Source organism: Mizuhopecten yessoensis, unplaced genomic scaffold (genome assembly GCF_002113885.1).
Source record: "Mizuhopecten yessoensis strain PY_sf001 unplaced genomic scaffold, ASM211388v2 scaffold8399, whole genome shotgun sequence".
In the NCBI taxonomy this organism is placed as follows: domain Eukaryota; kingdom Metazoa; phylum Mollusca; class Bivalvia; order Pectinida; family Pectinidae; genus Mizuhopecten; species Mizuhopecten yessoensis.
In genome coordinates, this window is record NW_018407528.1 from 15,670 (window position 1) to 43,483 (window position 27,814).

At 39.7% G+C, this 27,814-nt stretch overlaps 1 protein-coding gene across 6 annotated transcripts in view; it reads right to left on the reverse strand.

Moving 5' to 3' along the window:
• LOC110455901 (cytosolic phospholipase A2-like) overlaps nt 1–27,814 on the reverse strand; it is a 69,216-nt gene that overhangs the window by 8,105 nt on the left and 33,297 nt on the right. For 4 of the 6 annotated variants that reach the window (XM_021506325.1, XM_021506327.1, XM_021506329.1 and 1 more), the window contains exons 2-11: nt 26,852–26,908; nt 21,848–21,985; nt 9,392–9,416; nt 4,603–4,681; nt 4,159–4,305; nt 2,372–2,490; nt 2,053–2,090; nt 1,151–1,283; nt 692–828; nt 115–337 (exon numbers count right to left, since the gene is read on the reverse strand). In XM_021506325.1, coding sequence (XP_021362000.1) covers nt 115–337; nt 692–828; nt 1,151–1,283; nt 2,053–2,090; nt 2,372–2,490; nt 4,159–4,305; nt 4,603–4,681; nt 9,392–9,416; nt 21,848–21,985; nt 26,852–26,908 — 1,096 coding nt within the window. Of the gene's footprint in view, nt 1–114; nt 338–691; nt 829–1,150; nt 1,284–2,052; nt 2,091–2,371; nt 2,491–4,158; nt 4,306–4,602; nt 4,682–9,391; nt 9,417–21,847; nt 21,986–22,149; nt 22,258–23,375; nt 23,726–26,851; nt 26,909–27,814 lie in introns of those variants that run through there. The other 2 variants (XM_021506331.1, XM_021506330.1) reach the window with 2 other exon arrangements.

A 27,814-nucleotide genomic window follows, 5' to 3' on the forward strand; every position in this document is an offset into this window, starting at 1 on the left:
CACCCACCTCACACCTTTACAGAAACAAAGGGAGGACAAATAGCAACGAACAATACCAGGTACAATGTTTTCTCACCCACCTCAAACCATTACAGAAACAAAGAAAAGACTTACGTCTTTAATAAGAGTTTCACCAACAAGATGTCCGAAGATGTCGGTAAAACTGATTGGTTGACCGTTCTGTCGTTTCTGGAGGATCAGGTCGAGGTTCCTGTATATACTCTGTGGTGACAAGAACCACATCAGACTGGAATCTATGCTGTTCTTCAGCTCATCTTGCATGTCGCCTGGGTTCATTTCAGGCCATTTTGGGTGAGAGTACAATGTTGATAAATACCTGGAATGTCAATACTATATGTTGAACACAACATTTCAGGTAACAATTAGAGTTGGTTCAGTAATCACACCTTGTAGTCATACGTAAGGTACATATAGAGACTGACTATACACAGTGTGACATAGAAAACAAACAGTTTTACGACAATACATTACTAATCATCTCTTATTAAGACGATCATTAGTATAACCATTATAACATTCAATGTGCATTCCCTCTTCCACGTTTTTTCTTTTTCATTGATGTTTATTCCCTCTTCCACTTGTTTGCTTTTCTTTTCAGCTTTCAATTCTTATTCTGTCCCTATGCTCTGACATTTTCATGTTGTGTAGTTTATTTTTACATTCTACTTACCAGGAGGATCCTGAAAGTCCGGCCATATACGTAGTACAGTCCAGTATGCCAGCGTCGGCGAGAGCCTTGGTCACTCCACTATAGCCGACCATCGCGCGGAACCCTCCCCCGGACCCGATCACTCCAACTACGGGCACCTGTGGATATAAGTATAATTACATTAGTTTTAAACTTATTTCATTCTTGTTTGATAACACATATTCTCATTAACATAATTGATTGGCTGATGATGTTTCTCATTTCATTCTTGTTTAATAACACATGTCTCATTAACATAATTGCTGAAAGTGAAACCAAAACACAGCACTGGTTAAGATGAAGACACCAGTATTATATGGAATGGTTTATACAATTCACAATGGAACTTTTGCAATGATAGTGAAACGAATCCCTTGCGTAAACACAAAGTAGTCTCGCTTTACTATAGCACTACTGAAAGAGTATAAACAATAAGTTCACCTCATCAACCGACATGGGACCTTTGTCGCCGAGGATTTCCGCCATCCTCTCCCGCACTCTCTCCTTCCGCCGAATAATAAAGTCCTTTTCATCATCACAAAGACATAGACTGTAGCGCAGTGTGGGGTCCTGGCTAAAAAATCAAACATCTCCCGTTAACAAACTCATATATGGTTTTTGTTATGAATAGTGTTCGACGCACAATCGCTCAGATAAGTGTTTCTATTGTTAAGTCTATATCAATATGAAGTTGCACTTAGTGATGAACTACATGTATACGGATACATCATATACAAGGGACTTGTTTAAAGATAACGGTAACTTCCTTGTTATACTAGTTTCAGGACACAAACGTGGCAGTCTTAGGTTAACTTCATTCTGAACTAAAAAAAGTATTTGAAATGACAACTGCTTCTCTCTGGTTCAGTATAAAAGGCAATAGTTCCGAATTCAATAAATAGAAGATTTATTGTTTACTGCCAGATATATACTTTATTATGAGTTTATCACAATATTAGATTTATTCGGAAATCATAGCACTGAAATACCCACATAGTGTAGTGATTAAACAAGTATGATATAAAAAGAGCCGAAAATAATAAACGTATCATCGTTCTTATGTACGACGTGTTGTGATTAATACTCATCGCCGTTAGATCATTTAAACATTTCAAATAGGTTACAGAAAAAAAGCTTCACTATTCAATGTTCGTGAATTTTTTTAAAGTGAAATATTTATTTAAATGTGAATTTCCTCAATTGAAATTCACAAGTTTACGCTGAAACAGGAAGTTTACTACGTTGCGCTAATACAATTGTCATGGAAAACATTACAATGCTTAGCTACCTATTTCACAGGCGACATAACATTTATTTTATTTATTTGAAACCCTCATACTTACTCAATATGTGTTTCAAATTCCATGTCTATTTCTGATACCTGTAGGAACAGAAAGTTGTCAATAAATCAAACACTACAATCATAATAAATTAATAAACACAGTTTTAACTATGAAATTAAACGCGTCATGACTTCACGCTATATCATTAACTAGTCGGCAAGACATTGTGAAGATTTGCGCCTGATATTGTTCATGTTATTTCGTTTTGTTCTTTACAACTTAACAAATTGTAAAACAATGAAAATAAACTGAAAGATGTATTAAACATATGTAAGAAGGGCTTGTCTTCGTTAGCTAGTCGCAGATACCACTGTCTCACCTCGTTATATAAGAAGGTTTTTTGTACTGTTTTCCCTCTCGGTATATCTGTGAGGTCGAACCAGACATCGCCGATCTTCTGATCAAACTGACCGGGATTGGCCTCCATCAGTGAAATTTCTGAAACAGAGCCAACAGCCTATTGAATAAAGTACATATGTTGTAAATAACAATAGTTCGGAAAAACACAAATCAATGTAGGTTTTATGACACTCCCTTGGAAGGGTCAATAGAGCCCTGCAGATTAGGCTGGCAGTAGCATATTATTAAACATTCCTTTAATAGGGTCCATAGAACCATAGGGCCTTAGGTTGACAATAGAACACTAGTAGACAGTCCCTTGGAGGGTCCACAGAACCATAGGGCCTTAGGGTGACAATAGAACACTAGTAGTCACTCCCTTGGAGGGTCCACAGAACCATAGGGCCTTAGGTTGACAATAGAACACGAGTAGACACTCCCTTGGAGGGTCCACAGAACCATAGGGCCTTAGGGTGACAATAGAACACTAGTAGTCACTCCCTTGGAGGGTCCACAGAACCATAGGGCCTTAGGGTGACAATAGAACACTAGTAGTCACTCCCTTGGAGGGTCCACAGAACCATAGGGCCTTAGGTTGAAAATAGAACACTAGCAGACACTCCCTTGGAGGGTGCACAGAACCGTAGGGCCTTAGGTTGACAATAGAACACTAGCAGACACTGCCTTGGAGGGTCCACAGAACCATAGGGCCTTAGGTTGACAATCTAACACTAGCAGACACTCCCTTGGAGGGTCCACAGAACCATAGGGACTTAGGTTGACAATAGAACACTAGCAGACACTCCCTTGGAGGGTCCATAGAACCATAGGGCCTTAGGTTGACAATAGAACTCTAGTAGACACTCCCTTGGAGGGTCCACAGAACCATAGGACCTTAGGTTGACAATAGAACACTAGCAGACACTGCCTTGGAGGGTCCACAGAACCATAGGGCCTTAGGTTGAAAATAGAACACTAGCAGACACTCCCTTGGAGGGTGCACAGAACCGTAGGGCCTTAGGTTGACAATAGAACACTAGCAGGCACTCCCTTGGAGGGTCCACAGAACCATAGGGCCTTAGGGTGACAATAGAACACTAGTAGTCACTCCCTTGGAGGGTCCACAGAACCATAGGGCCTTAGGTTGAAAATAGAACACTAGCAGACACTCCCTTGGAGGGTCCATAGAACCATAGGGCCTTAGGTTGACAATAGAACACTAGCAGACACTCCCTTGGAGGGTCCATATGGCCTAAGGTTTAAAAGGAGGAAAATGTGAGAAATGTTTGTGCATGCATGTTACCCCAGTTTCAAAGTTAATTTTCAATTTGTAAAGTGTCTCTTACAAATTGAAAAGTAACTTACGAGAGTAAGAGGACTGATAACCATCCATCATGATTTTGGGAACCTTTTCCCCACAACGTTCAGGTTTTATATCTAAAACAAAAACAATACGTTTCTCTTGGAAATACAGTATTCCTGTTTCCAATCAGGAAAACAACCCCAGGAACAATGACGGTACATGACGTCAAAATTAGAAGATCGGACAATGAAGTAACACCAAATGGGTAACCAAAACTGTTAACAACTTCCACAAATTTTATCAAATGAGTCAGGAGTGAGGAAATTGGAGATAATCCAGCTTATTTCCCAGTAATGAGTATTCAATGGACTATGGGAATAGGGCAAAATAGCACACAACCAGGGTCATACGGTAGCCGTTGACCTACTGACGTGTTCTGTAAACTACACAAACCTAAAACTTACGGATTTCATTATGCTCCTGTTCGTCGAGGAGGAAAGTGAAGTCCTCTGCCCAGACAGGGTTGACTTCGTTATCAATTGCGGCAGTCCTTCGGCGACCCTCGGGTGCCGTCCGGATCCTTAACGCTATATAAGGGTCTGGTGTGTCCACTGAAAGCATAGGTTAGCATATTATTGCAACTTCTAAACCACAGTCTGAAAAGACAGGCATCAAATAAGAACTATTTCACTTTCTTGGTTTTTCGAAATTCATGAAAAGTTTGGGTAATTTAATTAGCAAATACATAACAGTGTACACAAACAAGAGCTTGGGTTGGTGCGACACAAAGACAGCAAAAACAGGATCAGATCAGACAGCGGGGGCAAAGAAGTAACGAGCACATTTACGCCCTTACACTTATAGGTTTACACAATATGATTTGACTTTTGAGGAACTATAAGACGTACATATATCCAGCCAGCCCTTCGTTATGTTCCGTCCACACAGGACCCGCACTGTGAGGATCAGGCATGGCTTGTGTTCTACCTGTAATGGGCAAATATAACAATTAATGTTACCGTTGAGAACATTATACATTGCATATCCAAACAGAAATATTCAAATTTCACAACAGTCAGAAATGGAATAAAGAAATGCAAAATGAAATTTGGCTCTAAGTATAGAGTATGCAATATTATCAGTGTGTACAATAGGTAAACCCACCGATCTTAGTATTCCAATGACATTTTTTCTGATTTATTTATACATACATTGTAATCGGTGTCTGTGGCACGTATGTTTTAAAAGGGAAACACGTATTTCAGGGATAACAACCGGTTATGTAAAATGTTTTTGGTATGTTGTTATAATGTATGTACGTCACGCACAGTCAGTTCTATAGTATATCTGTCTAGCGTCTGGACAAACAAACATGCCGGCGACGGCTAACAGCGCATAGTCAGTGTGAGTGTATTATATGTATATGACAATAAAAACTAACAAATCTGATACATTTGAACGTTTTCTTTCAAGCGATGTATTAACTGTTCCTCTTCACTGACTAACGTCACGAATCGTTGATTTCATATAACGTTCCTTATACACATACAACGTAATTTCAATTAAAAAATCTCGAAAACTCGGTTTCGCTCTGAATTTTCCTGTTTTGATACAGCCCCTAGGTGTTACTGTCGAGTTAACGTCTAAATATACACAATGTGTTACCTTTAACTGAATGACAACATCTTGGCCTCGTCCTCTTACCTCTGTGTATAATTACGTATACGTGTATTGTACATGCGGTGTAACGGTTTACGTTAAATCAGAGTTGTCTGTACGGAAACTTACCTAGGCTGTCAGTGAGAAACATCAAATAACAGCTCAAAGATCTTAACAAGTCACGGGGGTATTTTACATAACTTAGGTATAGGTTTGTTTTATCGATCCTCTAGTCTTTCCCCGATCACAGTTTACAGATAACGCTAAAACCTGAGCGACATCCTATTGATTTGTTAAGATATACATCGCTTACGTAGAAAGTCGGGATTACTTTTGGTATGACGTGAAAAACACATTTCACCGGGCTTTATATGACTTAGGTGGACGTTATGCGACGCTGTTTTGATTCCCGTTGTAGACATTATGTGACAACGTGAAGACATTATATAACAATGTGTAGACATTATGTAACAATGTGTAGACATTATGTAACAATGTGTAGACATTATGTGACAACGTGAAGACATTATGTGACAATGTGTAGACATTATGTAACAATGTGTAGACATTATATGACAATGTGTAGACATTATGTAACAATGTGTAGACATTATATGACAATGTGTTGACATTATATGACAATGTGTAGACATTGTGTTACAATGTGTAGACATTAGGTGACAATGAGTAGACATTATGTGACAATGTGTAGACATTATGTGACAATGTGTAGACATTATATGACAATATGTAGACATTATGTGACAATATGTAGACATTATATGACAATATGTAGACATTATGTAACAATATGTAGACATTATGTGACAATGTGTAGACATTATTTAACAATGTGCGGCTCTGTTATTACGATAGGGATTGACTTGATGCAACGTCGTTACTAGGACTGATGTTGACATATTGTGACGTCGCTACTAAGGCTGACTAGGTAAGACCGGATGTCGTGTTGTTACTAAGACTGATATTGACATGTTGTGAGCTCGTTACTGAGACAGGGGTGGGCCGGAATCGACGCTGTTTCTACTTGGTAGAATACTTCAGGTATATAAACGCTGAGATATTACCCATACAGACACGTCGTTAGTCGGGATATCAAAGACGTAGAAGTGGTGTTATTAATTAGGGTTTTCTATATGACCGACATAAGGAAAGTTCCTGTTCAAGGCTTATAATAACACGTGATTTCAATGGTTCAGGAGTCGACTTTGGAGTTTGCCATTTTACTTCCCTGTAGAGTTCTGTACAAGGTTAAACATTGACATGTACGTATTATCAATGGTTATAACGGCATTAGTACATATGTAGGCTGTAACTACATTAAACAGGACACCCAATGTCATCAAGTACAACGTCACGCGGTCGTGTGTTACCACGGCAAGTCTTTCGACAAGTGTCCATTTCCTGTTAAGGACAGGCTAACACTCGTGAAGTGCTTATATCCGTGCAAATGAACTGTATCTTCGTTGTTTTGTATTTAATAACTTGTTTAAAACTGTGTGTAAGGGGGATATTATCAATGGTTCCAAAACTAAACATAAACGTCCAAACCTTTATCAGTATTTGTCTTGTCACTTGTTAACGCAATTTGTGAAATAATTTCAAGTACATATTTTGCTTTTTCACGCAGATACAAATTAACTAAAATGTTTGTAACAGAGACCCGTTACACTAACAATATGTTTGTCGTTTTAAGTTCAATAAGAAACCTAAGCCGTGTCCCCATTGGATAGCTTTAGTATGCTATCCCCTCACCGTCTCCCCATTGGATAGCTTTAGTATACTATCCCCTCACCGTCTCCCCATTGGATAGCTTTAGTATTCTATCACCTCACCGTCTCCCCATTGGATAGCTTTAGTATACTATTACCTCACCGTCTCCCCATTGGATAGCTTTAGTATACTATCACCTCACCATCTCCCCATTGGATAGCTTTAGTATACTATCACCTAACCGTCTCCCCATTGGATAGCTTTAGTATACTACTACCTCACCGTCTCCCCATTGGATAGCTTTAGTATTCTATCACCTCACCGCCTCCCCATTGGATAGCTTTAGTATACTATCACCTCACCGTATCCCCATTGGATAGCTTTAGTATACTATTACCTCTCCGTCTCCCCATTGGATAGCTTTAGTATACTATCCCCTCACCGTCTCCCCATTGGATAGTTTTAGTATACTATCCCCTCACCGTCTCCCCATTTGATAGCTTTAATATACTATCCCCTCCCGTCTCCCCGTTGGATAGCTTTAGTATACTATCCCCTCACCGCCACAGACTATTTACATAAAACAATATACTAATCAGGCCACTTTCTGCACATAAGGATCGCAGTACCAATTATATCTGTTATATCTAGTCTAGCCTTCCTAACTAGTATCATGTTATATCTATTCTAGCCTTCCTAACTAGTATTATGTTATATCTATTCTAGCCTTCCTAACTAGTATCATGTTATATCTATTCTAGCCTTCCTAACTAGTATCATGTTATATCTATTCTAGCCTTCCTAACTAGTATCATGTTATATCTATTCTAGCCTTCCTAACTAGTATCATGTTATATCTATTCTAGCCTTCCTAACTAGTATCATGTTATATCTATTCTAGCCTTCCTAACTAGTATCATGTTATATCTATTCTAGCCTTCCTAACTAGTATCATGTTATATCTATTCTAGCCTTCCTAACTAGTATCATGTTATATCTATTCTAGCCTTCCTAACTAGTATCATGTTATATCTATTCTAGCCTTCCTAACTAGTATCATGTTATATCTATTCTAGCCTTCCTAACTAGTATCATGTTATATCTATTCTAGCCTTCCTAACTAGTATCATGTTATATCTATTCTAGCCTTCCTAACTAGTATCATGTTATATCTATTCTAGCCTTCCTAACTAGTATCATGTTATATCTATTCTAGCCTTCCTAACTAGTATCATGTTATATCTATTCTAGCCTTCCTAACTAGTATCATGTTATATCTATTCTAGCCTTCCTAACTAGTATCATGTTATATCTATTCTAGCCTTCCTAACTAGTATCATGTTATATCTATTCTAGCCTTCCTAACTAGTATCATGTTATATCTATTCTAGCCTTCCTAACTAGTATCATGTTATATCTATTCTAGCCTTCCTAACTAGTACCATGTTATATCTAGTCTAGCCTTCCTAACTAGTATCATGTTATATCATTCTAGCCTTCCTAACTAGTACCATGTTATATCTATTCTAGCCTTCCTAACTAGTACCATGTTATATCTATTCTAGCCTTCCTAACTAGTACCATGTTATATCTATTCTAGCCTTCCTAACTAGTACCATGTTATATCTATTCTAGCCTTCCTAACTAGTACCATGTTATATCTATTCTAGCCTTCCTAACTAGTACCATGTTATATCTATTCTAGCCTTCCTAACTAGTACCATGTTATATCTATTCTAGCCTTCCTAACTAGTACCATGTTATATCTATTCTAGCCTTCCTAACTAGTACCATGTTATATCTATTCTAGCCTTCCTAACTAGTATCATGTTATATCTATTCTAGCCTTCCTAACTAGTACCATGTTATATCTATTCGCAAAAAAAAATATCAATATGATTCATGTAACAACGTCATCTCATACACGCACGGTGATAAAGCACCTGCATGTTAATTGTGTAGGTTACAGTTATATGGCTTTGTGTATAATGACATGTGCACCTGCAATCTTCAAACGACCGTTATTCCTGTTATGTATAGTTTGTAACAGTAGTTTCACAAATTAAACAGAGCGAAAATATAAATGATGTATATTATTAAAGGGATTTAAATTGATGCCACTATTAAAATATGTAGGAACAGTTCATAATACTACCGACAATAATGGTTTATGTTTCAGCTATAATATAATAACACTTGTCAGAGTTGAATACAGGGGTATTACAGTATGATTTCGATCCTGGCGATTATGTTTGCCTAGTAGCAGTAAAATATTACATTGTTATCGGGATAAAGAGTTTTACTCACCTCAAAAACTTGGTAGGGGTCAAACCTGCAGAAAATAAACAGAAACGATATTAAATATTACGCCATTGTATTACGTTGTCTTTCTTCCCACGTGCAATTCATTTTTTTCTTCAAATTGCACTGTTTCTGAAAGGCAAGCTCGACAGATTATTCTGTTGTAATGTTCGTGTAAAACAAACCCAATAAAGCATCCCATTGCACTGTTCGTGTAAAACAAACCCAATAACGCATCCCATTGCACTGTTCGTGTAAAACAAACCCAATAACACATCCCATTGCACTGTTCGTGTAAAACAAACCCAATAAAGCATCCCATTGCACTGTTCGTGTAAAACAAACCCAATAACGCATCCCATTGCACTGTTTGTGTTCTACAGCTTTTCTATGATATCGGTGTAATCAATGACACCAAATCGTTACAGCAGATAGTATATTTTTGATATCAGAATGTACTAGAGGAGCAGAAGAAACATGTATACATCTCCAGCGAGGGAGAATCAGAAGAGATACCTTAGTCAGTTAGCAATCAGTATCAGTTAGAGGTGTATTCAGTGATAAAAGGAGGCAAGGTATGACCAAAAATATATAAAACAACCATTCCACATTCAAATGGGTATTACACATACGTGTACATAGAACACACGGAGTACAACACCATCGTCATTCTTCTCAATACTACATTGATAGTCATACCACCCGCCGAAGGTGCAATATTTGAGAGTTCCGCTTCAATTTTTTGTATGATTTTATAAGCTTAAATCCGCACACGACGTAATTTGATTACAGATAAGTATAACATGTGAAAACATATACCGATATAGAGACATAAGTATTGTCATGTGGTATGTAAATATAGCCTAGTCGGCACAATACGACACTTAAGGTATACAATACATTTCATTTCACGACAGTTCCTGGTAGGAATCTGTGTATTGTGATCACTTATACCTTAGTGAAATCTGAACGGAAACACTGCATTTATCTAACTCACAACAGGATGGAATAAATTACAGGTTGTTTTCATCTAAGTTCTCTGGTGCGAAATGTTTAGTGGTCGTATAAAAACCTATACTGAAAATGCAGAATGTGCATTGGTTGCAATGCACTTCCTGAATCAACATTGAAATAACACCAAACACAAAGGTATACATTAAATGCCCTTTCTAGAAATTACTGTACTCACAGTAACCCCCAACCCTTACACAACAGCAGAACTTTATCCTTCCCTGTACGACTTAGTGAACCCAGAGTAGCCCCCAAACCACACACAACAGACATTTATCATTCTCTGTACGACTTAGTAAACCCAGAGAAACCCCCAAACCTCACACATCGGACATTTATCATTCTCTGTACGACTTAGTAAACCCAGAGAAACCCCCAAACCACACACATCAGCAGATATTTATCATTCTCTGTACGATTTAGTGAACCCAGAGCATTTATCCTTCTCTATACGACTTAGTGAACCCAGAGTAACCCCCAAACCACACACAACAGCAGACATTTATCATTCTCTATACGACTTAGTAAACCCAGAGTAGCCCCCAAACCCCACACAACAGCAGACATTTATCATTCTCTTTACGACTTAGTAAACCCAGAGTAGCCCCCAAACCACACACAACAGCAGACATTATCATTCTCTGTACGATTTAGTGAACCCAGAGTAACCCCCAAACCACACACAACAGCAGACATTTATCATTCTCTTTACGATTTAGTGAACCCAGTGCATTTATCCTTCTCTATACGACTTAGTGAACCCAGAGTAACCCCCAAACCACACACACCAGCAGACATTTATCATTCTCTGTACGATTTCGTGAACCCAAAGCATTTATCCTTCTCTATACGACTTAGTGAACCCAGAGAAACCCCCAAACCCCACACAACAGCAGACATGTATCATTCTCTGTACGACTTAGTAAACCCAGAGAAACCCCCAAACCACATACATCAGCAGATATTTATCATTCTCTGTACGATTTAGTGAACCCAGAGAAACCCCCAAACCCCACACAACAGCAGACATTTATCATTCTCTGTACGATTTCGTGAACCCAGAGCATTTATCCTTCTCTATACGACTTAGTGAACCCAGAGTAACCCCCAAACCACACACAACAGCAGACATTTATCATTCTCTGTACGACTTAGTAAACCCAGAGAACCCCCCAAACCACACACACCAGCAGACATTTATCATTCTCTGTACGATTTCGTGAACCCAGAGCATTTATCCTTCTCTATACGACTTATTGAACCCAGAGTAACCCCCAAACCACACACACCAGCAGACATTTATCATTCTCTGTACGATTTAGTAAACCCAGAGAACCCCCCAAACCACACACACCAGCAGACATTTATCATTCTCTGTACGATTTAGTGAACCCAGAGTAACCCCCAAACCACAGACAACAGAAGACATTTATCATTCTCTATACGATTTAGTGAACCCAGAGTAACCCCCAAACCACACACATCAGCAGACATTTATCATTCTCTATACGATTTAGTGAACCCAGAGTAACCCCCAAACCACACACAACAGCAGACATTTATCATTCTCTGTACGATTTAGTGAACCCAGAGCATTTATCCTTCTCTATACGACTTAATGAACCCAGAGTAACCCCCAACCCTCACACAACAGCAAACAGTCATCAACCATTGTACCCTATGTGTCCTTTACCTTCATTTTAGATCGCAAAAGACAAGTATCAGGTTTACTATCGTAACTGTCACACCAGACGGAAATTTAAAGCTGACAGAGCTGTGAAACTCCTGTTCTCATCGAAATCCAATCCGTTCACCAACAAGAAAATGCAAGGATGTTATTTGTACAATCCTGTATGTGTACAATATTTTTACCGATCGGCGACCTTAATCTATCATCTAAGGTGCTGAGAACTATTGTACACCCAGACACTATAGCTCGGCATACCAGAGGCTATATATGGAGACGTTGACTACCTCGGTATCCTTCATCGGGACTGGTCTTATGTAAACACTGTTTGCATATAAGGGTACACCAGAGGGTAAAGTCTGGATCGAGTCCGGGCCAACTCTACCGTTGTCAAAGTCAAACAAAAAACTTCAGAAACAGAGCATCTTAAAACACAACGCGCTTACGGCTCCGAGTAGTGATCTTTATGTCGGCCCTGATAGTCAAACAGATTACAAGGGGTTTTGTTGTTATATTGTCGTAACCCTATAAGCGATGAAACGTCGAAGTTCAAATTCAAATCTTAACGACAACAAAACTGCTGAATATATGTACGGCATACGCGGAGACATGGAACTTCCAGTACAATGCCGAAACGTGTTCATTTCTTATATTTGGACAAGGACGAAATAAGCATATCGAGTTTTAATGGAAGATTATGAACAGGACGCTACCGATCGCCGATTCCTATAAACATGTTGGCGTAATAATATCTACCGATCTAGAAAGTGCTGTGGTAGTAACTAATGGATGCATAAAGGTCGGAACGCTTTTAACGTCACATCAAAATTCGGAGGAGATTGTAAATTTATGAATCCCCTGGTTATAACAGAAAGCTATAATATGACCCGGTCAGACATACGTAACACTATGCTAGGACTACCAAGACTGAATTCTGAAATAGATAAAAGGAACGTCCTTTGTACTTTGATATGTGTTCCGGGGTACTCACTATCGAAACAGATATTCTTGAAGCGACTCTACCAATTCCAGCAGAAAACACAATTCCGACTTGATAAGTGGATTTTTTTTTATTTTAAAGACATACACGACAAAGGATACTCAGCCCCATATATACTATGGGCTGTACCGACTACACGCCATATATACTATGGGCTGTGCCGACTACACCCCATATATCCTATGGGCTGTACCGACTCCACTCCATATATACTATGGGCTGGACCGACTACACCCCATATATAGTATAGGCTGTACCGACTACACCCCTTATATACTATGGGCTGTACAGACTACACCCCATATATACTAGGGGCTGTACCGACTCCACCCCATATATAGTATGGGCTGTACCGACTACTCCCCATATATACTATGGGCTTTACCGTCTACACCCCTTATATACTATGGGCTGTACCCACTACACCCCATATATACTAGGGGCTGTACCGACTCCACCCCATATATAGTATGGGCTGGACCGACTACACCCCATATATACTATGGGCTGTACCGACTACACTCCATATATACTATGGGCTGTACCGACTACACAGAAAGAGCTTGCTGATGTCAAATTTATTTGCAAAATTCTAACATGTCCGCCAAATTATATTGAGACTACTAACTGTCAGATGTGCGGACGGTTGTATATTGATGTAGTGTTGCATCTTATTACAACATGTAAGGTTACTGCCGATGTCCGTGACCTATATGTGACGCAAATCATAGAACACTTCGGGACCGATCTATTTGCATATTTGGATAATCTGCGCGCGAAGAATTCCTAAGAGTGTTATTTGGACCATTATCTTATATTTCAATGCACGCTACCAAATCAAATAAATGTTTTCCTTTCTAATTCTGTGGATAATAACAATCTTGCAAGTGGATTAAATCACCAATACAAAGACATTATTATGGACAAATGTGATGCCTGAATAGTTCCACGGAAAGTAGAACATTGTATATATGTTCTGAATATTCATTGTATTTTGTACTTAAAATCTCTCATTGGAGGAATAAAAAAAATGATTGATTGATGAAAACAAAATGTACACTAAACTAGTAACTGCGAGATGTGTAGTATTTCTCAACCCTTATCGGTCGAGTGACAAGTTAATGGCTACGCTGCTACACAAATAAACACACGAGCCTCTGGCCATACTACCTTTACACTATTTACTATCTGTTTTGCTTGACTGAACGGTATTTAAATAAAAGGTTTGTGATAACCTCACTGGCGCTTATACGTGATCTACATTTAAAAGCGCCACACCATACATTTAAACGTTGTAATGGGAATCTCGTTACACTACTGAACAACTTCCAAACATCGCGCAACTTTCTTGTCAATTTTTACCTTGTCTATCATGTTTGGTCACATATACATGTATATGCCAAGTATAGCATAAAATGGATCTGTTTCAAACAGAATGGTAGTAAGTGTCCTCCGTATAAGTGTTCTATGTAGCGGCCATAGTCTTTGTGTACCTTCTTTATGTCTCTACAGACGAACGTTTGGTGTCACAAGTGGACACCTAGAACCACACCTAGAATCCATGACATATGATGGCGATGGTAATGAGTCTGGAAGAACTATATGGTAGGCAGGGGATCTGGATGCTTATACCGGGAATCAAACTCTGGTCAATTGGTTTGTAGGCGAGTCATACACCACTGGACCAATAACTACCGACCTCCATCTCATGACCAATGCTCTCACGCAATAAGGACAGTTTCCCATCCTCGATACCCCAGGGGTCACGCTCACTTACGTTCTCTGCCCCCGGACACATTCGTGGGCTCAATGCGTGCGATCTTGTGGATGAGGCAAGAAGACTAGTTTAAAACTTTGATATTAATCAAAAGAATCCGCGTCCGCGTAACGGTAAAATTGACTGGCTTTGAAGTCGGGTGTCGCTCTTCTGTAAAAGAAAGGACAGGTTGATATCAGCCTAGGTATCGGACCAATCGAATAACTTTCATCGTGCCTTCATTTTTGTATTTCCAAGGGAGTAGAGATAATTAGTGAGTGTAATTCCTGTAGTAGCAAGGATGTTTCCAGTCACCCTGATCTAAGTCTGAGTGTGGCCCGAGTGTGTTCTGTTGAAGTGTTTAGTGGCAGTGACCTGGGTTTTGTACCGGCAGATCTGTCCCGCCAATGGTCAGGGTTCTTTGTTCTTATATCCGTAGGCATTTCGGCCCGTAGTTTTGAAAAACAACATAGTTATTTACAACAATATACATATACAAACAAACGGCGAGTGATCCAAAGCACATTCTTTGATCAAACATTTACAGGTATTAACAGTATCACATTACCTTATCCTTTCCTTTAATGCATACATATTTACCAGTTTTATTTAATTCCTTAATATTGTTCACACTTACATGTAATATCATCCTCCAAATTCCTGGGTTAACGTTGATTTACGTTCTGTGAAGAGAATGCAAGACAGCGTAACACCTCGAATTTCAAGGATGACGTAACAGCCGTATTGACTTAACTACGCCAGGCTGTCGGTAACGATATTTCTGTTGAATAGTCGACGTACAATTGTATAACTGATGTTTCCTTACAAACACAATTCATCAAATTGAAAAGTCCAAAGTCTGAGAACGGCCATGACCTCTAAATTTGTTTCAATGAGTCTCAGTCATTGGCAGGAAGCACGTCGGGTGTACAATGCACAAGCCTCCAAGTGGGTTGTTACATATCAAACTTTAGGTTCAAGTTCAAGTTCTTTATTCTTTATTAGATGTGACTAGAGCTACATATCCAAATTGTTTTTGTCAATAATCAGCGTCTACGTTTATTCACGCTGTTTCGCCAAATTCAGGCAATAATGTACAAAATACTTCTAACCAGGCTAATTATAAAAGTAACGTCTTTTCCGGAGAAACAGTCCGTGAGAAGGCACCAAAGTACCACACACAGGATCGATACAAAGAGGTAAATTGGGTTCAATGGTTGCTCGAGGCGTAAGTGATTTGTGGTAAATGTTTCATTCGTTTACAACAGTTTACACAGTAGATATAACTATTGGTTTATTATTTATAAGGTCTGGCATAGCGCCGAATCGGGGACAATAGCCCACTCTGAGACTTATTTATAACGTCTGGTATAGCGCCAAATCGGGGGATAATAGTCCACTCTGAGACTTATTTATAACTTCTGGTATAGCGCCGAATCGGGGGACAATAGTCCACTCTGAGACTTATGTATAACGTCTGGTATAGCGCCGAATGGGGGGATAATAGCCCACTCTGAGACTTATTTATAACGTCTGGGATAGCGCCGAATCGGGGGATAATAGTCCACTCTGAGACTTATTTATAACGTGCGGTATAGCGCCGAATCGGGGGATCATAGTCCACTCTGAGACTTATGTATAACGTCTGGTATAGCGCCGAATGGGGGGATAATAGCCCACTCTGAGACTTATTTATAACGTCTGGTATAGCGCCGAATCGGGGGATAATAGTCCACTCTGAGACTTATGTATAACGTCTGGTATAGCGCCGAATAGGGGAATAATAGTCCACTCTGAGACTTATTTATAACGTCTGGTATAGCGCCGAATCGGGGGATAATAGTCCACTCTGAGACTTATGTATAACGTCTGGTATAGCGCCGAATCGGGGTGTAATAGTCCACTCTAAGACTTATTTACAATTCATGCATATAAAATCCCCACAATCACTAAAACAATCGGTTTGATACCTACATGTATTATGATATGACAGGACCTGCCTTAAAATGCGATCAATACTGGTCTTGTGGTACTAACTAATACCCGCACATGTATGCGTATCTGCATATTTTAGAAATAGTATACATAATAGGAATGTTATGTTATTATTAAGTGAAGCTTACTCGCGAAACAAATGATAAAAAAGGAGAATTATATCCGACTGTGTGTAACACTGCCACGGTATTGTAACACTGCCACGGTGCTGTCACACTGCCACGGTACTGTAACACTGCCACGGTCCTGTTACACTGCCACGGTACTGTAACACTACCACGGTACTGTAACACTACCACGGTACTGTAACACTGCCACGGTACTGTAACACTACCCCGGTACTGTAACACTGCCACGGTACTGTAACACTACCACGGTATTGTAACACTGCCACGGTATTGTAACACTACCACAGTACTGTAACACTGCCACGGTATTGTAACACTGCCACGGTATTGTAACACTACCACGGTACTGTAACACGGCCACGGTATTGTAACACTGCCACGGTATTGTAACACTGCAACGGTATTGTAACACTACCACGGTACTGTAACACGGCCACGGTATTGTAACACTGCCACGGTATTGTAACACTACCACGGTATTGTAACACTGACATGGTACTGACTACCACGGTATTGTAACACTGCCACGGTATTGTAACACTGCCACGGTGCTGTAACACTACCAGGGGACTGACTGCCACGGTACTGTAACACTACCACGGTACTAACTGCCACGGTACTGTAACACTGCCACGGGACTGTAACACTGCCACGGTACTGTAACACTGCCACGGGACTGTAACACTGCCACGGTACTGTAACACTGTCACGGTACTGTAACACTGCCACGGGACTGACTGCCACGGTACTGTAACACTACCACGGAACTGACTGCCACGGTACTGTAACACTGCCACGGTTTTGTAACACTGCCACGGTGCTGTAACACTACCACGGTACTGACTGCCACGGTACCGTAACACTGCCACGGTACTGTAACACTGCAACGGTACTGTTACACTGCCACGGTACTGTTACTCTGCCACGGTACTGTAACACTACCACGGTATTGTAACACTGACATGGTACTGACTACCACGGTATTGTAACACTGCCACGGGATTGTAACACTGCCACGGTATTGTAACACTGCCACGGTGCTGTAACACTACCACGGTACTGACTGCCACGGTACTGTAACACTACCACGGTACTGACTGCCACGGTACTGTAACACTGCCACGGTACTGACTGCCACGGTACTGTAACACTGCCACGGTACTGACTGCCACGGTACTGTTACACTGCCACGGTACTGACTGCCACGGTACTGTAACACTGCCACGGGACTGACTGCCACGGTACTGTTACACTGCCACGGTACCGTGGCAGTCAGTACAGTACTGACTGCCACGGTACTGTTACACTGCCACGGTACTGACTGACACGGTACTGTAACACTACCACGGTACTGTAACACTGCCACGGTACTGTAACACTACCACGGTATTGTAACACTGACATGGTACTGACTACCACGGTATTGTAACACTGCCACGGTGCTGTAACACTGCCACGGTACTGTGACACTGCCACGGTATTGTTACACTGCCACGGTACTGTAACACTGCCACGGTATTGTAACACTGCCACGGTACTGTAACACTGCCACGGTACTGTAACACTGCAACGGTACTGTTACACTGCCACGGTACTGTAACACTGCCACGGTACTGTAACACTGCCACGGTGCTGTCACACTACCACGGTGCTGTAACACTGCCACGGTACTGTAACACTGCCACGGTATTGTCACACTGCCACGGTGCTGTCACACTACCACGGTATTGTCACACTGCCACGGTGCTGTCACACTGCCACGTTACTGTAACACTGCCACGGTACTGTAACACTGCCACGGTACTGCCACGGTACTGTAACACTGCCACGGTATTGTAACGCGGACAATTCACAGATGAGAATATACACGTCATTACAGGAAATGACCATGTTACACGTACAATGCACAGGAGTCGATTATAAACGTTACTTCCCTATATAAAATATATGTACCACGTTAAAGGTAAATATAGGTTATGGTATATTTACACTGACCTGCTGTGCATACATTAACTCTGTAAAGTATGCACCGTTTAAGAATTTCAGGAGAAGAAAAAAACAAAACCACAAAAAGCACTTGACTCATCCGGTTAAAATATTGAAGAGGAAAATTATTTAGTGTTGGTCCGATCTCAAAGTCACGTATGCAGTGTACACTTGAAAACTTGCTAAACTCTGTGTACTTTTCCCTCACACGAGACCTATATAAAACCCGCCCGACTCTACCAGTCTTTAGCGGATGTTTGGGCGACCTCTCCTGTGGCAACATGGGAACATTCCTCGGCGTTACAAAACGTGGTCATAGCTACAACAGATTCCCATGCAGGCGGGGCAATACTTAAACGACTTATCTTTTTAAATTCTAAGATGTAGTTCAATTTCAGTGCTCATTTTTTAACATTAGCAAAGTTAAATTAAAGGAAGTAGGAAGGAAAGAGCTGTTTTAACTAGAAACCTTTATACTCACTAGCTAGGGCTGTAACCAAATGTAACACGCGAAAAGACACGAACTGTGGATGAAACTATTTACATAGCACAAGCTCGTAACCCAAGATCAACTCTCGCATAAAACACTTGAACGGAATTCGTGTATGGATCACTATGAATAAAACGGAAACGCTGACTTCAGGACACCCTGGATTCAATGTGATCATTTGACCACTGTTACGTAAAACCCAAGTTCACCTAAACATTGATTATATTTGAATTAAAACCACACTATGTGTATATAGCCTCTACGAACACCAGTGGCACCTACTTTACAGGAATAGTTCTTTCCAGGCACAACTTTTCTGGAATAAATAATTGGCCTGTTAGTCTGGATTAATGACTTATGTGAAGGTCAGACTTATGCAAATGTCGGACTTATGTGAAGGTCAGACTTATGTAAATGTCGGTCTTATGTGAAGGTCAGACTTATGTAAATGTCTGACTTATGTGAAGGTCAGACTTATGCAAATGTCGGACTAATGTGATGGTCAGGCTTACGTGAAGGTCAGACTTATGTAAATGTCACACTTATGTGAAGGTCAGACTTAAATAAAGGTCAGACTTATGTGAAGGTCAGACTTAAGTGAATGTCAGACTCATGCAAATATCGGACTTATGTGAAGGTCAGACTTAAGTGAAGGTCAGACTTATGCAAATGTAGGACTTATGTGAAGGTCAGACTTATGCAAATGAAGGACTTATGTGAAGGTCAGACTTATGTGAAGGTCAGACTTAAGTAAAGGTCAGACTTATGTGAAGGTCAGACTTAAGTGAAGGTCAGACTTATGCAAATGTAGGACTTATGTGATAGTCAGACTTATGTGAAGGTCAGACTTAAATGAAGGTCAGACTTATGTTAATGTCAGACTTGAGTGAAGGTCAGACTTATGTGAAGGTCAGACTTAAGTGAAGGTCGATTTTTATGAAAATCAGACTAAGTGAAGATCAGACTTATGTAAATGTCAGACTTAAGTGAAGGTCAGACTTACGTGAAGGTCAGACTTACATGAAGGTCAGACTTACGTGGAGGTCAGACTTATGTAAATGTCGGACGTATGTGAAGGTAAGACTTGAGTGATGGTCAGACTTACGTGAAGGTCAGACTTAAGTGAAGGTCGATTTTTGTGAAAATCAGACTAAGTGAAGGCCAGACCTATGCGAAGGTCAGTCTGATATGGAGGACAGGTTAATGTATGTTTAAGTAGTGCTTAACGTGTCTGTATATCAGGTGAAACCCCTCCAGGGGTTCTGATCCTACTGTAGATAACACTTACCATGGACTTCTTAGGTATGTGTTAGGTATGTGGCTCTGTAGGCCGCCTATAGCGGTGAACTGGCCATAGACAGACGAGACACAATAACCATTTCGTCCTAAACATCAATACATGTAACAGGCTACGGGGCTCCTTGTGACGTAATTAAAACACCAAACCCTCGCAGTCAATATAAACACATTTACAGATACTGACCCCAATTTCAAGAACGAGTTAACTCCGTAAGAACTTTTTATTGAATTGAAGGAAATTTTCCTTCGCATAATGTTTTGTCCGTTGGAAGGTAAGCTAATGTGTATCGTACAGTTAAGGACCATTGATGAAACAGGTCCGGTAACCACTTCAAGGTTTTATACATACTTTAACAGAGAGCAGTTTTTAACTTTTAAATAGTCGAATCAGAGGGTTTCATAAAAATCATCTGATTTGTAAACTAGGAGAAAACCTCATTTAAATACAGTAGAAACGGCAAGGTAAACAAAGGTGTTCAACCTAAATATAGACCACGCGCTATGTGCTCCAGTGTGAATGATTAAGTATATATCGTCTACACACAATATATACAGGTGGGCTTTGATATATCATAGTCATAATGGAAAAACGGCACAGTAGAACAACGACCTTAGAAAAATATAACCATACCCGAGCTACAGCATCCTAGCTAGTACACGCCCCTGGTCCGTACAACACAGGAAACTATGCCCCCTCCTTACTAGATACAAACATTCCTCCAATATCAACAGAGCTGATTTAAAATATAGTATGGTTGTTTTATAGACCTATCTTGTGAATACAAGTATCTGATTACCACTCCATTTGTATAATGATTGTTATGAAAATAACATAATTACAACTAACATTTTGATATTCTGGGTTGAACCCAGAGCTCCTAAACCCTCGCAAGCCTTACCATTCCATGTGTATTTTGATACATGCATATACATCATTGCCAAGGACGTAAAATAATTGAAACCTACTAGAATTCATTGATATGTACATATCAACACATGCAGCAGAAAGCGCCGACTGAACAAGTGAGACGTGGGCATGCTGCACTATACATATATGTATATCTGATATACAATGAGGATAATGATGTTAACACGACAATCTGTACTTACACTTTATCGAATGACATTTCCTTGGGTCTGTGTTTGCTGTGCTGGGGGGAGTGTGGACTAGGTGTGGGAGAGAACGGGTCCCCGTCCACTACATCACCTCCGAGACTGTACTGCGGTATCTTCCTTACGAACGGCTGTCTGTCAAATACAAACGTTGACAAGGTCTTTACACCTCCATCAAACTTTAACATACATTCTTTCGCCATAACTTTTGCTTAAATAAAAGTGTACAAATTAGTTAAAGATATTTAAAGTGAGATTGTTTCTTATCAGTTGATTTGAGTCATAAAATGTGTGGTTACCAGGTGTTGTCTGGGTGTACACAGAGTATCTGCCAATCCGTCCTAAAGCTGGCCACTACCAAGTAATAAATATAGCTAACAGAGACAGCGACACTGACGTCACCGAACCGGAACCAGGTACTCACCCGATATCACTTACCCCCCGAACATTTTATAGGGGTCGTCTCGAAAACTTTAAATCTCGACTTAAGTATACCAGGGACAGTATATCTTCACTATACGTCCCTGAGTATACGTAACCTTACAATGCTTCTCCGTTATTGCTTAGATAAACTGGAAAGGGGAAAACTAAACAAAAAGGACGAAAATGGGTATTTATAACTTATCAGACACCCTTGTATTAAGGAAATGACAGGTTGACGTAATAGGTCACGAATGACTCCTAATTTAATCTATCTGAATGAAACATAATTTCCCGTTGTAATAAAAACTATTTTTATCATACATTTTCCTGTGTGTATGCCGAGTAATAACAATATATCAGTAATATGAATGATGCTGATCAGTAAAATAACTACTTTCTGACACATTTTCGTTGGTTTGAATATCATAAACATCGAAGATAAAATTTCAAAAAACACAAAAACATGAACTACATTTCTTTTTGTATTTTGTTACAACTTTGTATATTTATAAGACGATCTGTCAACTGTAAAAGACGTCATTGTGACCTAGATCAGACGAAATCGTGACCTTGATCACACGACAATGTGACCTTGTTCACACGACATTACGAACTTGATCACACGACAATGTGACCTTGCTCACACGACATCGTGACCTTATTCAGATGACAATATGACCTTTATCCGACGATACCGTGACCTTGATCACACAACATCGTGCCCTTGATCAGTAGACAATATGACCTTTATCCGACGATACCGTGACCTTGATCACACAACATCGTGACCTTGATCAGTAGACAATATGACCTTTATCCGGCGATACCGTGACCTTGATCACACAACATCGTGACCTTGATCAGTCGACAATGTCCTTTTATATAACCTACAGTCGGACCTGACTTAAACTTTACTCTAGACGTCGTGGACGAAATGTCTCGTATGTATTAAGACTTTATCTGATATACTCGTTAGTAGACGACTTGACGTTTACGTCCCACAATACCCGCCGTCCGATAACGGACAACAAATGTACGTTACAACGGTTGTGTCAAATGAATTTTAGAAAAAATCCACTTTTTTCGCCAGATATGAACCTACCTTTTCCCGTTTTCCCGTCTATCTGGATGACAACGCGAACTTCCCCGTCCCTAACACCCTGAGCTGAAGTGCTACTTTGTATGAGGTCGCCCGGCTGTACAATGAAATTCTGATATCAGATAACACAGAAGTTCCCGTACATTACATAATGTCGTACAGAACATGTAACTTTCCTTTCAAATTAACATACGTCCTGGCGACCACATGCACTTATACACACTAACAGCTCCCAGTAGTGTCCATACACTATTTGTTTTTAATTTCACTGTATAGTCTCACGGCTACAAGTAACGATATGACAGCTGTAATTCTCGTTACATGAACGCATGGTCTGTGTTCAATGCGTTCATCACCGGATATACACGCTCTGTGTATCGCAGTGCTGTAATGTGTGGACCATTCGTCATCATCATTCATGTCTTGAGAAGCAAATATGTATCTAATATTCATATCTATTATTCATGTAACGCAATCAACCACAAATTCTCATTTAACGCATGAATGAGTAGGCTTTACTGAGAATTGGAAAATCGTGATTTTCCTGTTAACATCGATTTAGGCGGAGGAAGTCATGCCTCTCCCAATATTGTCACACATGAATACAATAGTTGATCGATTTCAAACATTTCACCTTTCGTGAAATTAAATAATAGACCTTTTGATGTAGCAGAAAGGTACTGTACAACCGTCGTTAGTAAGATGATGTACACAAGTTTAAATCACGTGACCAACTTCAGTGTTGACAAATATCCGAGGCCGCAGTAAATATTTCATGAATGTGAAATTAACGTCTCTCTTTAAATGGATTCAGAATACCCCCCGTTCACACGCGAGATGGATTTGATCGTTTATTTTGGAGTGAAACGTTCAGTAATAGGGTTGGCTGAGGTAGTGATCGTATTTCCTGTCAGAGTGTAGTGCCTTTATTTAGTTATTTGGACTAAAAAGGATTAACACGACTAATGAAAATATAGCCGGAAGCGTTATACCTCACCTATGTCTTAATATGTCTGATTGTATTAAGGGGGAAGTGGGCAGGGAGGGAGGAGCATCGACCACTCCCTCGCGTGAAGTCTAACGCTGTATTCGGAAAACAAACAAATAATGACAGCGAATGGTCCCGAGTACCATGATCTATTTCATTATAATACATTATTTATTGTCCATGGAGCACGAAGATATGTTTTTCATTCCGATTTTATTTTATTTCCGACAATAAAGATTATTAATGTTTAATAACACTTTGTATTTAAACACATTAGTCAATTGTTTGTATAAAAAAAAAGTTATAACTTTAAACAAAACGCGTGATCACGCCCACTAAGTCCTCATAGTCCGGGTCAAGGGAAGCAACTCTTAAAGTCAGGCGATCTAGCATGTACAGGCTATAGTTCTGTAGTCCCGGTAATCCCAATGCGTGACTTCCCGTTAGCAAGTAAGCCGTGGTACACGGTGACGTAACAACTGTTTCTGCTGTTACGGATGTTGACATGTAAACAAAATGTATCTGTTCCGTGGTTTGACCTTTTGACGCAGTTCCACCCGGATCTACCACACCATGATATCACCGGTACCACAATCACGTTGTGTAGTTTCTTAGAAACTATCTTATAGAGTACTGTGTTACAATAAAAATAATGTTTCGTCGACTAATTTAAAAGCCAATATATTTTATTTTTCCCATTTAGTGAGTTTCTCTGGGGTTTTACAACAATATATTAACAATTGCCGCTGCTTCTGAATCGACATTTCTCAATAACTTGAGTGTAGAACGTGACCCAGTTTACCGCGTATGCGCAAACGCTAGCATTTAGACTACCGTGCGTTCGAGACACCAAAACTAAATTTTATTTTTGTTGTTGTGTTTATTATTTTTTCTAATTAAGATGCTTTTGTCAGCTAGTGTCAGAAGCTACAGTCGCGATTGTTCGTCGGTACAAAAATGCTCCATCAGCTCCACTATCTCATCTCGGAGTGTTGGCCGACAGTCACTATCTCTCGACGACATGGTGGCACTCTCTATTTCCCGCCTTTGGGCGCGTCACTTTCAAACGATGGACGTAAGCGGCCATTAGTATTTTCTACTTAGTATTTTGTCCCAATACCTCAATTTCATACAAATATAAAATTATTTATTCCATCACCTACTAATACAATTATGGAAATATTGTATGGGTAAAACATGGATATTTTATGTGAACACAATCATTGAAATGGAGAAACTTTTTTTTTCTTTTGTTGTGACGGAGAAAGTGGACGGGGTTTAACTGTCTGTCAACGACTTTTGCGAATGGCTGTTTCGCATGGATTAACATGACGTTAGAATAATTTTGAACGCAGATTACACAAGGTAAATGCTTGTATCCGGCTCTTTTAATTGTGTTATTGTTAAAAGAAAATATTGCAGATATAAGGGTTAAGGATTAACATTTTATTTTGTTTAGTTTATGAGAAAATAAATCCAATGGAGCACGAGGTAAATTGATCGTAAATCATGTGTACTTATTACATTTCTTCAATTATTTATGTTTCTTCGAGAAATCACTAAATCGTTTATAATTTCCTGACGTGGAGGAAACACCAGAAGTTTAAAATAATTAACAGGATGAAGGGGTTTATCCCTCTGGAACCGTCACTGACGTATTTCGTCCAAGCAAATCTTTTTCTGTTTACATATAAATTAAATTTCGAAAATATTGATACCCTAATATGTGTACACTGTCTGGTGTGATCATGTCAATTCCGCAATCAACGGTCCATAATACGTGCTAGTCCTTTGTCGTGTCATTTTAACGGCACATTTAGAATGAAAATTCCTTGTAGAGCATTTTTTATAATAGAACGTTCAATTCAATAAGTAGTTAAAGGAATTTGACCTTAATGAGATTACTTTTAGTCAAGTAACATTAAATTTGATCAATTACATACGAACAATGAAATCCTTTGGTGGTCAGGTGGCGCAGTGGATAGCACACTTGCCTTTCAACAAGGCGACCGGGGTTCGATTCCCCGATCGGACGTGAACAGGCATATGGTGTCACTTGCCCGACCACGTTGGTAAATATGAAGATATCTATTACAATATTTACTTAGAGTTGTCGTTCTTTACACGCATATTAACCGGAAAGATATCCATTTAGGCCTGGTGTTTTGGAACATTTCTCAGTCAATATATTATTACTATCGTCCAAATGCTCTAGTGCGTGAAATGTTTCTTACCACGGAATTATTGTTTACTGTCATACATGTATTTAAGATTTAAGATGTCGACAATTGTCTGTGCTACCATAGTTATCACAAAAGGTGAACACATCCATTCCAAAAAAATAAATAAAAATTGAAGGAAGAAGTCGTCGTAAATGTTTAGAACAATAGCAACGAACACCTGCCCACCTTTACGTGGATCTGTTCTATCTGAATACGTAAGCATGTTGATTACACAAGTTTTAATCGAAATAGAAATAACAACGACTTACTTTGGCTTCCACTCCTCCCAGTACCAGGGGAAGGGAGGGATTCCCTGCATTCCGTATCTGCAACATAGAAAATGACGTATACATTTCCTGGTGAATACACGGATTCTGAAGTCTACACACGGTAATACATGTTAGAGAATTAGATATCTATATATACAAGGACCCACCACTACAAATATCACATGTACAATAAAAAATCATTAACTTACAACGCTTCGACAACAACCAGCATTTAATGTTTCTTTGGTCTATCTGTTGCACACACACAATATGGGTCATTTTCACCAGTTCTGGTTGGTTGAAAAGTCTAGGGGATTTGGCAGCGTTTCGACCAGTGGTCTGGTTAGGCCCGGGTTCGACTCCCAATGTCGCGTGTACTTGTGCCGGGTAATTGATATAGTCGTATCGATGATGTTTAATTCGAATAGTTGTATTTTAAATAAAGTAAAGAGGCGGTTCCGGTAGTCGTCTCTGTTTGTCGTAAGATGTTTGAAGGTTCGATTTTTTCGCAACGGCTAAGGAACAGAACAGAACTCCATTGAACGAGCAGCAAACATAATAAACAATGCACAGCAATGGAATAGGCAAATTAGCATGGAGACTGAGAAGTTTGCATCACATATTTCAGAAAAATACAAACGTTTTTGTCCTCGCAATAGCTATGGTTATACGTGATTGTTAATTAAAAATTAATGACAGATTCGTTATCCGCACCGTCGCTATTACATACTTGCTCATAATACGCATCTATAGACCATTTGTTCGGATCTGGTGCCTATGTTGGAACATACTGTCGTTATGTATTACTTATGAGACCAATTCGTATTATTTTCTGCAATACACTTATGGTATACATGCTGACTTTTGACAACCATTAAATTGGTTGTTTTCTTTTTCTAACTTAATGAAAAAAACTCCATCAAGTGATGAAGACTGTGCGGACATACCCCATTGACTAGCATA